The sequence below is a fragment of the Podarcis bocagei genome (genome assembly GCF_964188305.1).
Source record: "Podarcis bocagei genome assembly, chromosome: 3".
Lineage (NCBI taxonomy): Eukaryota > Metazoa > Chordata > Lepidosauria > Squamata > Lacertidae > Podarcis > Podarcis bocagei.
In genome coordinates, this window is record NC_138127.1 from 37,980,839 (window position 1) to 37,996,419 (window position 15,581).

The 15,581-nt window shown below is 40.7% G+C and overlaps 1 protein-coding gene across 13 annotated transcripts in view; it reads right to left on the reverse strand.

Annotated features, from left to right (window-relative positions):
• Nucleotides 1-15,581, reverse strand: part of FYN (FYN proto-oncogene, Src family tyrosine kinase) — a 109,945-nt gene that overhangs the window by 17,009 nt on the left and 77,355 nt on the right. For all 13 annotated transcript variants that reach the window (XM_081186712.1, XM_081186711.1, XM_081186714.1 and 10 more), the window contains 5 exons: nt 12,774-13,031; nt 10,513-10,609; nt 7,286-7,384; nt 5,715-5,818; nt 4,721-4,870 (listed from right to left, as the gene is read on the reverse strand). In XM_081186712.1, the coding sequence (XP_081042838.1) occupies nt 4,721-4,870; nt 5,715-5,818; nt 7,286-7,384; nt 10,513-10,609; nt 12,774-13,020 (697 nt within the window). In that variant the 5' untranslated portion in view covers nt 13,021-13,031. The remainder of the gene's footprint in view (nt 1-4,720; nt 4,871-5,714; nt 5,819-7,285; nt 7,385-10,512; nt 10,610-12,773; nt 13,032-15,581) is intronic.

Sequence of the window (15,581 nt, forward strand, 5' to 3'; positions counted from 1 at the left end):
GAGGAGAAAATGGCTGGGAGCTCCCTTCCAGGAACCTGCATGTTCAGGCAGTCTCACCAAACCATGGTTTGGCTTAGCATACCCCACAAAACAGCTCCCTGTCTGTACACAATCACAGATGGACTGATTGTAAAGTTATCACCACAGTAAGCTAAACTAAGCTAAGCTAAAGGACCCCTGGGTGGTTAAGTCCAGTCAAAGGCGACTATGGGGCCGCGGCACTCATGCTTTTCAGGCCAAGGGAGCTAGCTTTTGTCCACAACAGCTTTCCAGGTCATGTGGTCAGCATGACTAAACCGCTTCTGGTGCATGGAGGACCATGACAGAAGCCAGAGCACACGGAAACTGTTCACCTTCCCGCTGCAGCGGTACCTATTTATCTACTTGCACGGGCGTGCTTTCGAACTCCTAGGTTGGCAGGAGCTGGGACAGAGCAATGGGAGCTCACCCCGTCGTGCAGATTCAAACCCCCAACCTTCCCATCAGCAAGCCCAAGAGGCTCAGTGGTTTAGATCACAGCACTACCCACTCTCAGTACTACCTACCCCAACTGCTTCCTTGTAGTGTTACTTTTTTATTATTTTTTGCTTCTTTCTTACAATGTGTTAAGAGGTTCCAAGTCAGGAATTAACACAAGTAGTGAGGACAAATATTGAAAGGCAGGAAAAGGACATTTAAACTGTAGGATTGTTAAAATAACAGCTATTTGATGGGCTGCAGTATCTTCTGGATGGCTTTATCTAAGATATAAATGCAGTAGTGGCTACTGGATTATCCACTACTGGGTAAATATATATGATTTACTTGTCATAATTGGTGCTTTAGGAATAAGGGGCATGGGGAAACAAATGCCCAGAAGCAAGCTTGTGGTGCCTTGTTTTTATTTTTTAAAAAACTGGCATTGATTTAAAACTAATACGGCCCAAAATGATCTAAGCCCTAACTATGTGAAAGAAGGCCTTCTCTCATACCAACCTGCTACAGTTTTAAGATCAGTAGGATAAGCACTGCTTGTGGTCCCAAAGCACAATGAGATTCATGGGGCAGGAGTTTGTGAGTAGACTTTCTCTATAGGGACCCTCAGCTGTTGCTGCTGGTGCAATCTGTAATTGAAGCCTGCATTTTGTTTTATGCTGTTTTAATTTTATTGCTTAATTCTTGCTTAGGTTTGTATATGTCTGCCCTGGGACCTGGTTGAAGAGCAGATTATAAATAAATGATAAATAAACGTTTTTCTTTTCACCCATGAGTGCAGAAATACACGGGTATCAGACAAAATCAATTAATGGCTATTAATACAATCAAGTTTGTTCTTTGGAGCTGATAGGTACATGTTATACCTCTATCATAATACACAGGAGCCTGACCTAGAGTTTGTAAATCTTTTAAATGGGGTTTGCTGAAATAAACATGGAGCAGATGCAGCAAACTTTTGCAGGTAAGGAGAAGAAAAGGGAGAAATGGTGGATGGGGTGAAAGCAGTGCCGTAGCGTGGGGGGTGCAGGGGGGGCTGGCTGCACCGGGCGCAACATCTGGGGGTTAGGGTTAGGGGGCGCAAATCCACGAGTTAGGGGGCGCTAATCCGCGGGTTATTGGGCGCAAATTACTTGCTTTGCCCCGGGTGCTGACAAACCACGCTACGCCACTGGGTGAAAGAGCTAGGGGAAACCAATTAATAGACAATTCAGGGTGGTGTAGTGCCAGAATATGTGTGGAGGATCTTGTAACTTGTTTATGAGCTAGCTCAAATCTAGGCGCAAGAATTTTCAAAACTGCTTTCCTAACACTATCAGAATTTGCAACATGGCCAATTATGTTCCCAATGGAAACAAAACCATAGCTTGAGGCAGAGGTTTTTTGTTTGTTTGTGAATTTCGTTTGTTTGTGACCTTCACAGCAGAAGGCGGGGGGGGGGGGGTAGGTAGTCTAAAAGAGGAAGGAGTACTGGGACAGAACACATAGCTAGGAGCTGTAGAGGAAAAGAGCTGACAGCCATATCCGGCAGTGGCTGGTGAGGTGGAGTAGAAAGCAAAAAATGGCTGCCACTGACAGGGAGGGGAGGCCTGCGCCCTTATGAGTGGGCAGCAGAGACAGGCAGTGGCTCATGCAGCACCCATGCAGATACACTGCTGGCAAATGTAACTGACCACACCCAAAGAGAGAGATGCTGACCATTCATCAGCAGCACACCTGCACACCACAGGGAGAAGCTTCTCCCTGCTTCAAATACCCTCAAGCAGGCCCACCTTTAAGTTTAAGCAGCTTCCCAGGATAGAAGAAGGAATTTCAATAGATGTGGCTTGCAGGACCATCTGTATCTGCTGAAATTCCTTCTTCTACACAACTATTAAAAGTTTAAGAAGCCCTGTACTTAAAAAACAAAACAAAACTGGCTACCCCAGACATCCCACCCTCTCAGTTTCTGTTCAGTGATGGCAATTTACTGCTCTCCATTCTATCTCACCAGCCATCACACATCAATTTGAAACAGCCACTCAAATTTCTAGGCTGAAGCCAATGTCTTTGCAGCCACATATTTTCCTACCAATGGCAAAAATCTGTCAAATATAACATTTCCAGCAGTACACCAATAGAAGAGCTGAGACTAGAAACCACAAAGTATTAGAATATTAGAAGTATTTGAATGCGTATAGGGATAGAATAAATAGATCTTAGAAGCAAGATTGAGGGCTTTGGTGCAATGCAAAACAGGGAGTCAATGTATGAGAATTAGCCGTAGGATTAATATTAAGAAATAGTTGAAGCATAAATTGTCAGCACTCCTCTAGTTAGCATAGCCTTAGACCAAGCAGAAATCGAAGGTCAGATTTTCTTTTCAGAGAAGCTCTGAGTAATATTACAAACAGAAATAAAATGATGTAGCAATAATCCCAAAATGATTCCCCTCCCCCTACAGTTTATGAAACATTTTAAAGATCGAACAATCTTAGGCACCATTATAGTTATGATATCCTAGACTAGAATAAGCAATTTTAAATATAGTTATGAATAAATTTACTTTAAAATAATGGTAGGAAACATCTTGAATATAAGAACTTTGCAGAATATTTATAGAAATGTGTGTGCGTGTGCGCGAGCGCATTTGGAACAACATACACAACATAAAAGTACGAGGAAACTATTTTAAATGATTAAGCAAATTATACAGACATGGATTTCTAATTATTTCACAGCTGTGCTACAATGCAAAGTATGGATTATTACTAAAGAGACAATATATGGAAATCAATGTAATAAAACATGCATGTTAACTATAATGTACAATACTACCTGGACGGAAACAGCCTTACTACAGTTATCCACACTCTGGCAACCTCTTGTTTGGATTACTGTAATAAATTATATGGGGCTGCCTTTAAAAATTATTTGGGGGGCACTTAGGGCGATGCAGGATGGGGGAAAGGAAAGTGAAGTCCTTTTGTACAAGCAGAAGTCTGGTTGCACAACATTGGATAGCATCAAAGAAAGAAAAATTACTGATATGCTACATAGCTAGCAAGAATTATCCAGTCAATGTTCCCAAAAGTTTCTTTGTGGTTTTGTACTCTAGCAGTGCAATTAATGAAGAACATTGCTTATGTAGTGAGATTGGAAACCGGTTGCCAAGCCTTTAGGTATGTGGCCCTGAAAGCGAAGCTATGGCTATGGCTCAAGCTCTGTTTCAGACCGGTGGGTTTGGCCCCCTTGATTCTGAGGGATAACTTTAAATCTCCATGGGAAGGGGAGATAGTGGAGGAAGTGCAGAAGTGTGGGTTGTCCTCCCTTTATATAGAGTCCATGACGTATAGCCACGCAAAGGCGGTGATCGCGCAAAGATTAAGGGATATTGCCAGACAGGAGGACATAGCCCGTGTGAAACCTGGGTTGTTTCTGGGGGAGCAGTTGTATCGGGCTGCCCCAGCTCGCTACCTGGCGGATATCCACTACGTGGAATACCGCAGACTATTTACTGCGGCTAGGCTGAATGTTCTTGACTCGGCGGTCCTGAAGGGAAGATATGGAGGAGTTCCATATGACCAGAGATTATGCCACTGTGCATTGGGTGAGGTAGAATCCACAGAGCACATTTTATTGAGCTGTCCCTTCTACAACGATTTAAGACAGTATCTTATAACTCCATACTTACCCCAGCTCAGTTCCCGACAAAGAGGAATCCAGACAGCATATCTGCTAAATAAGTCTTCTGGGAAAACAACCTTGTCAGTGGCTAAATTTCTTTTCCTGGCACTCAAGCGTCGGAAACGTATAACTGAATGCTTTGATGTGGGTTATCTGTGAGAGGTCTATTTCTGTGGCCCTACCTTACCTATGTATCTCCTATGATGTTATAGTTTATAATTATTGTGTAATGTTTTAATTCTGACTATCGGTCGAATAAAGAAATTGATTGATTGCTTATGTAGTGCAAAGCTGCTTTTATTTTCTTGGTTTTTTAAAAGGAAACTGTTTATTTGCTCTCATCAGATATTGCTGTGTTACATTTGGAACAGTTTAATGTGTTTTGCAATTGTATCTGTTTTTATAATTGTATATTCTATTGTTGCAACCTGCTCTGGTACCTCCTGGTGAATAATATCAAAATTATTGAATGAATGAATGAATAATTCTTTAATGTATTATACAGAAAAAAGTTCTATATACACTATTGATACCTTATAGGAACTGAGAATATATACCAAACATTTATCTGCAAAATTACCTGAATAATGCTGCACAAGCTGTTGAAGAGTTTCAAATTGTGCCCTGGTTGTAATGTAATATCCTCCATTGTCAAGTTTGCGAATTTTATAATGTTTGACATGATCTCCTTTCATATCATCCCAGTCACGAATAGACAATGAATAGGCACCTATTAAACAAGTTTTTAAAAGCTACATATAATCAGAAGTAAATTAAATAGTCTTAATTCAAACTAAAAGTAATTTAAATTCTTTTGAAAAACATATTACAGTCCAAAGAAAAAAAAGACCACTCACTGTAATTACAAAAGGCATAATTAAGGCATCATATATAATGTATGCCAAAAGAAGACCTTGCTGGATATACAAATTTACAGCTACAATTTTCAGTATTTTAAGATAAGTGATACCTCTATATTGTAGTCAGCTCTGAACAACAATTATAACACCTGTATAGGTTTTTTTAAAAATAAAGAATTGCTTGATTGTTTTGAATTGCATAACAGTTTAAAACTCATGTCTAGGGCATGCTTTAAGTGATGACTTAAGCAAAACTAAAAGGAAATCATACTATAAATGCTATCTCTGTGCACAGGATCCCTTCATCTTCAACCTCCGTCCTCCCCTTCTTTTAAATATATATTCTATTGATACACTTGATCAAATTCTTAACCAATTGCAAACAGTGGTTTGCTATTTATTGTGTCGAATATAAATTTCTTTTTCTGAGCTTTGAAAAATTCCACAAGCATGCAGCAGAAGTTGGAGAAGTTACCCCATAACCCTGCAGTTGCTTTTCTATACTTAGGCAAGGCACTACAGAAGTAATGAACTAGAAATGATGATTATTCAATACCAAATACTGGTAAACTCAACACTGACACTCATAGGTCATACAAACAAAAAATCAATGTATGTATGATAGATTAGGTCCCACTTGTTATCAGCTCATCGCTTTGTAAGCATCCACCCCCCCCCCCGTTTACTTAACAATTAAAATACTGGCCATACTACCTTTGGTGGTTTCACTCTCACGAATCAGGAAAGTTCCTCGAGGATTTCCAAATGTTAGCAGCTGCCTCTCAGCATCCTTTCGTCCAAGTTTGCCAAAGTACCATCTACCAAAAACACCAAGAAAGAAGATTTCATTTTAAATAGAAGGCTGAGAAATATTATTTAATTTGTATAAACAGGAGGTTATTTAAGGGTGATTTGTGAGGATCTTGTGCCCTGAAAATACAATCTGGAAACTTGTTATGGATAGTAAATGGTACAGGACTCTTCTGGAAGCAGAAGATGGAAAAGGACAACTGCAATAGCAGTCAAAAGTACGGTTCACCTCATGAAAAGTCAAAGCATGATATAATGGAGATGCGGGGAACTTATGATCCTCCAGATGTTGCCAGACTACAACCCCCATCTCCTAGCCATTATCCATGTTTGCTAGAGCTTATGGGAATTGTAGTTCAGTAACATCTAGCAGGCTGAAGGTTGCCTATCCCCGGTTTAGTCTGAAGCGGGCTCTCTGAGAAGAGTTCATGGCCACTTTGATCCTCTCTGATGGTTTTGCTTTTGCGCTGTACTAAGTCATGGCCTGGCTTATCTGGTGGTCTGAACCTGGGATCATGAACTAGCTCTATTCAGACTAACCATGAGCTGTAACCAAGGTTTGCTCTATGGCTTATGACTCTCAGTTTCTCTGAAAAAGCTAAACCATGAGCTGACTTCGAACGACATGCTAAGCCAAGCCATGTCTTAGCTCTGTGCAGTGCAGAAGCAGAATGACCAGGGAGAAGTGTGCATGCACATGAAAGCTTATACCCAGAATGAACTTAGTTGGTCTCTAAGGCGCTACTGGACATTTTTTCATTTTTTAAATATATTTTGAGAGAGAGTAAAGTTATTAATTTCTCTGGGAGGCTGTACACTCATGTGTTCACACAAAGCCATGGTTTGGCTTAGCATGATGTGTGACTCATGCAAATTTGAACAACTTGTACCTGTGGTGACAACTGCCAAGACCTGACTCCTGACATTTATTTGAAATGCACAATGCAGAACAGAAGGATACAGCTATTTAATGTGCATTCAGAATAGTTTCCAAACCGAACCACTTATGCTGGCAGATCTAGAAACCATTGAATAAATATGCATGTTTAAGATTTAAATTTTCAACTTCAATGGACCTTGCACAGTACTGAAAATGCAGCAAAAATTTCCCATAGAATTTACATTTAAATACTGTAGTCACAATAATAAAAAGTTTGTTCAGCTTGCAATTATTAACGCCTTTATCTCTAGTGAATTGGCATGTGCAAAATTTATACAATTTGTCTTCTGTACTGACATACCAACTGCAACATGAAGGACACTCAGGCCAAGAAATTTTGGGTGCTCCTACTTTGACCTAATGAGAATGAGTTTAGTTTCCTCCCTTCCACTAATTTACCCAATTATTTATCACTGAGCTGAAGAAGGAAACCAATGTGAAATTTGAAAATCACCCCAATCAATCACACACAAAATCCTTTGCACTTTCTTTAAGCACAGCTTTAAACAGATTCCGTAAAATTAAAAAAGCATACTCCTCTGCTTGGATGGAGTCGACTGGAGCCACATAATTACTGGGAATGTATCCAGTTTCTCCTGTAGTCAAAGAACGGGCTTCCCACCAGTCTCCTTCCCTGAAAAACAAGAGGAGAAAACAGTAAGAGAATTCCCACTCTGAATTCAAAGCTACTTACCATAAACTGTTATAGACTTAATTTGACACCCTTCATTACGGAGTTCATTATGCATAAAAAGAGATAATTAAAGGAACAGGACAGAAAGAGTCAGAAAAGTGACAGAAGAGTCAAATGTGTATTGAAACTATTTATTGGTTTTTATTTTGCTACCGCTGCCTAGAAATTCCACTAGATGGAGATATTTTATCACACCCATAAATACTGTGGCTGGTGTCGTTTAATAGGGGCTTCTCCAAGCAAAATAGAGAAAGGGATTGTTTCGGATTGCCGCATTTTGTACAGTTTGCCTCTCTGTTAATGAATGTGCCAGTATGAGCAGCTTCAGAAGCGCTAAAGTATATGCATCTACACCAGGGACTTTCCCTAATGGAAGCCCCCTGAGGTGAATTGTAAGAGGGTTTAGAACAGGGATGGGGGACTCGTGCCTCCTCCAGATTCTGTCGCATTTGCCCCAGTCAGCATGGTCACTGAATGGTCAGGGATGGCGGGAGTTATAGTTCAGCACCATCAGGAGAGGCACAAGCTTCCCACCCCTGCTTTGGAGGCATGTGTGTGGGCAGGACTCCGGAACAGGAATGTGAGAAAGAGGCTGTGTACACTTTACCGGCTTAAAGCACCAAGTCTCCCTCTCCCGTAACTTGGATAAAGCTGGTATCGGAGGGACAAACGCATCAAAATGTGGTATTTCAGGGAAAACCATGACAGGACAGTTAGAGGATAGGTGTGGATTATGGTTAATTTTGTGTGTACCCCCCTTGCCATACCAGTGGTAAGGAGTGCCCTGGATGCAGAGTAAATGGGAGTCTAAAAATTCTGTGGCATGAAAAATGGTATTGGGGCAATTTTTCCAGTATGTTTATGAAAGCAATGATGTGTTCAGTGTATTGGTTGGTATAAAGTCTATATGAGAGCAGGGACAAGCATGCTAAGCTCTGCTCCTGCATTGCTATCTCTCTCACTCTCCACAATCTGGAATACGATTATCTAAGGTGGGGAGTCTCCACAAGTAGGAGGCAGCTTCCCACCTCACACTTCTCCCTCCAACTTGTGGACGGGGGATGGAGACAGCAATGGGGTAGGGGAAGAGCTAAGTAAGCACATCCGTTCTCATCCTCTTTGCAGGTAGCATTTACACTAGAGCAGAATGCCTAATCACACACACTCTCTCTCTCTTTGCTGTGCCCAAGATTCTTGACAGCAGAGCACCTCAAACTCACCCATTGCAGTTAAGAATTTGTAATGGATTTGTTTATTATTCAAGCATTACTTTCTTAGGCTTGCAGCAGGAGCATTTTGAAGCATAAAGGAAAGTGTATAATGTAAATATTTTGTCAGCTTTTTTCACTGCCAATTTAAAAGAAAAGGGTGTTTTCATTTATAAATCATAGCCCAAGTGACTGTGCTTTCATGTGCATAAAAGCTGTTCAGGTAGGCAGAATAATGAAGTATTCCTTGAAATTATCTCCTCTTTTTACTTCACTCTTCCAGACATCACAATGATTTATTTGCAATAAATGGAAAACTATAACTAAATACTATAACTAAACATCCCCATCGTTCAGCCCAGACACTGAGGTCCAGCGCCAAAGGCCTTCTGGTGGTTCCCTCACTGCAAGAAGTGAGGTTACAGGGAACCAGGCAGAGGGCCTTTTCGCTCCTGCCCTGTGGAACGCCCTCCCATCAGATGTCACGGAAATAAACAACTACCTGACTTTTAGAAGACATCTGAAGGCAGCCCTGTTTAGGGAAGATTTTAATGTTTGAAGTTTTCTTCTGTTTTTAATGTCCTGTTGAAAGCAGCCCAGAGTGGCTGGGGAAATCCAGCCAGATGGGCGGGGTAGAAATAAATTATTATTATTATTATTATTATTATTATTATTATTATTATTATTATTATTATGCCTTTGGTTTGCACATCACAGTAAACTACAGTTAGAAATAAACACGGCTTATCATGGTTTACCATAGTTATTTTCTACTGGTCATGCAGACCAAAGATATTTGGTGACTGTGCAATGACTGCAAAAATTTACTTGGCTCTATGTTCTGCTACAAAAATCCATGGAGATGGTCACAACCTCATAATGCTCTTAATATTGTTTATAGTTTAAATGTGTTGTTTTAAAAACTTATCCAAACCAGAGCAATGTACAAGCATGGTCTGAAATAAACATTCTGCAAATTGCATCAGTATAAGCACTGACTTCTAAAAGGTCATATTTCCATTGCTAATTAATTTATTCCATCTTTCAGATTCAAGGACTAAAATCCAATTCAGTATTTAGCTGCGATCATGAAAGGTAGGACACAGTGGATCCTTGTGTGAGTGGGTGGAAGCCAATAAGCCAAGGGTTTCGGTCAAGTGAGGGCAGGACTGTCTCGGGTATCCTGCGTCTCTTCCTCCAGCTGTTTAGCTTACAGCACCTGAAGCTGTGCTTCTCATGTCCACTTGCACCAGGAGCAGAAGTTGCTCTGAGTGTGAAGATTTCACATAAGAGCTCCGGCTGAATCAGCAAAGGCCCCTCTCAAGTCCAACTTCCTGCTCTCTCAGTCGCCAAGCAGATGCTTACAGGAAGCTCACAAGCAGGACATGAGAGCAGCAGCATTCTTGCCACTTGTGATTCCCAGAAACTGGTACAGTCATACCTTGGAAGTCAAACGGAATCCGTTCCAGAAGTCCGTTCAACTTCCAAAATGTTCGGAAACTGAAGCGGAGCTTCTGATTCACTGCAGGAAGCTCCTACAGCCAATCAGAAGCCATGGAAGCCCCGTCAGACGTTTGGCTTCCAAATATAGTTCACAAACCAGAACAGTCACTTCCAGGTTAGCAGCTTTCAGAACTAAGCTGTTCGAAAACCAAGGTATGACTGTATTAGGAGTTATTCTGCCTCCAGTACTGGATGATGTACACAACCATCATGGTTAGTAGCCTTTAGTATCTTTATCCTCCATGAATTTGTCTTAATCCCCTTTAAAGCCATCCCTGTACATCTTTTGGGAGTGCTGCTGAAGGTACAAATCACTCAACAAATATTAATAAAGTCATGTGGTAACATAAAACTTACGAGCTGTTAAGTATCTGAAATTTTTCTCCTTTATGAAAACTTAAATCATCTTCTGTTCTTGCTTCATAATCATACAGAGCCACAAAAAGAGTTACACCTAAGGGACATAAAACGGCAGTTTACAAATTTGCTACTGCATAATAGGGGTAGGGGAAAATAGATGGACAACAAATTCTGCCTATATATATATATATATATATATATATATATATGTAGGTTTTGGTGTCTTCGGGTGTCTTCCCGTGTAAGAGTTGGGGTGTCTAGGCGACGTTTCGACGAGGTCTCACTCGTCATCTTCAGGCTGGTGCTTTCGGCTTCTTGTTACTGGAACAGAGCAGGATCTCAGTGTTTGAGTTCCTATAAATACTGTTGAGGGGGTGTGGTGCAGAGAAGAAGTTCCCAGGTTATTGTGCCTTTTCTTCTTTTGTTCCTTAATTACTTGGGGGATATCTTGAGTGATATCTTGAGTGATATTCTGAGTACCACTTAGGTGGGTCATTAAGTGTGGATTAGTTGCTATAGCTTTCGTGTCTTGACCTTTTGAGCTTGTGAAGAGATTTTTCTGAGAAGATGGCTGTACTGCACTGAGTTGTGCTCTGGCTCAACTCAGTGCAGTACAGCCATCTTCTCAGAAAAATCTCTTCACAAGCTCAAAAGGTCAAGACACGAAAGCTATAGCAACTAATCCACACTTAATGACCCACCTAAGTGGTACTCAGAATATCACTCAAGATATCACTCAAGATATCCCCCAAGTAATTAAGGAACAAAAGAAGAAAAGGCACAATAACCTGGGAACTTCTTCTCTGCACCACACCCCCTCAACAGTATTTATAGGAACTCAAACACTGAGATCCTGCTCTGTTCCAGTAACAAGAAGCCGAAAGCACCAGCCTGAAGATGACGAGTGAGACCTCGTCGAAACGTCGCCTAGACACCCCAACTCTTACACGGGAAGACACCCGAAGACACCAAAACCTACATTCCTGTACCCGTGAAAATCTACGAAAGCAAATATATATATATATATATATATAGAAATCAAGAAATCTCTCAAGATATCCCTCAAGTAATTAATGAACAAAAGAAGAAAAGGCACACTAACCTGGGAACTTCCTCTCTGCCCAGAACGTTGGAGGCTATACACCACACCCCCTCAACAGTATTTATAGGAACTCAAACACTGAGATCCTGCTCTGTTCCAGTAACAAGAAGCCGAAAGCACCAGCCTGAAGATGACGAGTGAGACCTCGTCGAAACGTCGCCTAGACACCCCAACTCTTACACGGGAAGACACCCGAAGACACCAAAACCTGCATTCCTGTACCCGTGAAAATCTACGAAAGCATATATATATATATATATATACACACACACACACACACACACACACACACACACACAGAATTTGGTTTAAAAATTGTTTTTTGTTCCACTTACTTCACGAAGTATTATCCTTGCAAAAAACCAAAAAAAAAAACCAAAACAAAAAAACCAAAAAAACCAAAAAAACCTGTGCAAGACAGAGGACTATCGTTATTCCTGTACTGCAGAGGCGTGTGTGTGTCTAAGGAAGAGATAGCAGTGGCTTTCCAAAGGCCACCTGTTGAGTTCATGGGTCATACAGGTGATATCTGAACAAGGGAATTCACATCTCAGTCTCTCAACCATCATGCTACACTGGATTGCACGTGCACTCAACAAAACTTTATTATTTATTTAAATGAGGTAAAGATAGGTTAGAGACTTTGAAATCAGTGTAGCTATTGCCTGTAAGAGCTCTGGCTTCCATGTACTCTGTGGAAAAGAGTTCAGCACAAACAGCAGTAGGCAATGTGAATCACAAGGTCACCTGTTACAGACTGCAAGTATGAATGTTGCATAAGTATGAGAGCAGCATGTAAATTACGAGTGCAAGAAGTGTATATACGTGAGTGCTGAGAATGAGCAGCATGAGGGGGCTCTGTGTGCACTGTGTGAGACAGTGAAGGGGGAATGGAGACAGAGAATATATTATACCCAAAGTCATATCTGACTTTGTGCAGGCCTCCATTTGTGTGCTCTGCTTACATTGTGAATTATTATTATATTGTGAATTGTGTCCTACATGAGCAAGAATAATTTCATGTCTTCAAATCAGAGGTGGGTGTTGCAAGAATGCAAATGATCCTCAATAAAAGACTGATTTTTTGTTTTTGTTTTTTTGTACTGAAGAAACCTAATATGCTCTGAAAAAGATAAAGTTATTCTAAACAATATACCTGTGCCTCCTCTTGTTCGCAGTGTGCCTGTATGTGATGAGGAATTTACACCACCGAAGACGGTCAGCCCCTGTCCACCGGCTGTGGGGAAGTTGTTGTAGTTTGGAATCGAAGTCACACCAAAATTTGGGTAATGTTGAGGGGTGGGATCTGTCCCATAGCGATAACCTGAACTCTGGTTTAAACTGCCATCCCTCTCGTCTGTCAGTTTTGTTGCTTCTTTATCCTTACATTGCACACAGCCCATTATCTAAAATCCTGCAGTAAACAAAGAAACAAACAAACAAAAACTGGTTTCATTTTGATGTCTGATATACTTTACCAACATGATATGGCACATAAACAGTTAATTCTACCAATCAGCAAATGCAGAATTGTTTTTGGGATACATCAGTTTCAAGTAGCTAAAGGCAACATATCTCTTTTCTGGGACATGTCTAGAAAGCAACTTCTTGAACCTTCCATTTGGTGTTTGTGCTCCAACTGAAAAACATGGTTGGGCAATAAAGAAGTTTCCTTTACAAGGCAATGTCCCCCTTTTTGCATTTCTAAAGTGTGATTCAAACATGGCTTATGCCAGTCCTTTGTTTGTTGTGATGCGAACAGCAAAAAGACAGACTATGGACCAACACAGGATAAAGTCTCCTATAATTCATGAAAAGCATCTTTGCACCCAATGATTTTAGTCTCTTGTTAACTTATCTCATAGGTATCTCTTCTATAGTTCTCCTGTTAAAGTATTGACGTTAAAATTGTGTTGGCTTTCTGAAGTCATCTCACATCCTTTCTGAAGTCACTTCATATTACCACTTTGGAAAATATTGCTCATGAACCACTGAGCATTTGGTTTCTGATTCTATAGTCTCAACTTCTCCCACCCCAATACAAAAATTCCCCAACATTGAGCAAGCTGCAAGTAGAAAAGGCCACCAAGCTCTTCTGTCTGTTGTATTTGCTTTGACAAGAGATTTACTCATGCTCTAGCTGCCTGACCTGGGCAAACCCTAACCCCACACCAAGTGTTCTGACCATCCTCCGGTAAGATTCTCTGGAGAGAGATGGATCCCATGGCTCCTCCAATAGTCTTCCTGCTCCACACCTCTATCCACCTATTCTCTACTACACTTTGGGATGGCTATGGCAGCTGCTCACCCTCAATATAGCCAAGGAGCTGGCAGCCATTTCTGAGATAGTTGCACTTTTATGCTAGAGGCTGTTACTTCGGAGACAGCTACTGGTTTATTGCACGTATAGTTCCTATATACATATACATGCTGCATTCAGAGTTTACACTGCTTCACTTTCCACACACAGCATGATTCAGAATATACCACTCATGGAAGAGATCCCAACAAAAGAAGAGTGGCAGATGAAGTTTATGGACTATGCCAAGTTGGTGAAACTAACCGGGAAAATTCAGAACCAGCAGGACCAGACCTTTTGGAAAGACTGGAATAAATCTACATTGCATTTGAGAGACAATTGTAAACAACTGACATCGTTAGTAGGGCTACAAGAAGTTTTGTATGGTTAGATATATCAATTATTACCAATATGATGCTTAAATGTTGTATTTAAGATTTGGATTTAAGGGTAACAACAACAACAACAACAACAAAAATGCAGTATCAGAGCATAATTAGGATAACCATTAGTTGAGGAGGAGGGATGTCTCAGGCCAAGATGGCCAAGCGGTCTTTATATACAGTGGTGCCCCGCAAGACGAATGCCTCGCAAGACAAAAAACTCGCTAGACAAAAGGGTTTTTCGGTTTTGCGTTGCTTCGCTAGACGAATTTACCTATGGGCTTGCTTCGCAAGACGAAAACGTCTTGCGCTTTTTTCTTAAAGCCGCTTGAAGAGGCGCAGTTGCGACGGACCGTGCTTCGCAAGACGAAAAACATCGCAAGATGAAAAGACTCGCGGAACGAATTATTTTCGTCTTGCGAGGCACCACTGTATTATATGTAAGATGGATGTTTTGTCACAAAAATATTTATAAAATTCAATCAAAAAATTATATATAAAAAAACCTGAATATACCAGTCATATGTAAGAGCCATACGGGAAAAAATGGTGTGGTGTGGGTTTAACCCTCTATCCCTCCCCATGCAACCCCACCAGATGATTCTAATGGGGACAAATTTTGTATCATGCAACATACAGCCTTGCCGGGTGGGTGCTCTAAGCATCTCCAGGGGCCAATTATATCACACTGGCTCCTAGAGGCCTCCACACAGGATTGGAGAGTAGCGGCACACTGTGATTTCAAACTGCACATATTGGAAAGGGCAGAATATGCTTTGGAGATCAGAATCCCAAAATAAAACAAAATGAAACAAAAAAACTTCTGCACCCACATTTGTGCATATGAATTTATGTGGAATTTCTCTTTCACTAGGTTTAGCCCCCATCTCTATTTAATAGTGCTTTATAGATATCTGAGCACTTTCACAATCTGAATTGAGCAAGGATATACTTTATTACAGAGGAAGGGGAGGATATGGCCCTAAATGTATTATTCACACGCTGAGCCAACAAAAAAGTGAATTATTAACTTCGAGGTGCCAAAAAGAAAAAAAAAGGGAAGAAAGAAAAAGGAATAAAGCAGCTATTCAAGAAATGCAGGCCAACTAAACAAGTAACAGAAAACTAGGCCAGCAATGAATAGGTACACAGGCCTTCCAAACTGTAAAAAAAAAAGAGACCCAAACGAAACAGATTTTTATAAGAGGTAATAGTGACATCAGTGCAACATATTTTAATGAATATATTTTAGTCAGTTTCTCCTCTCTCTCTTTGCTGGCAT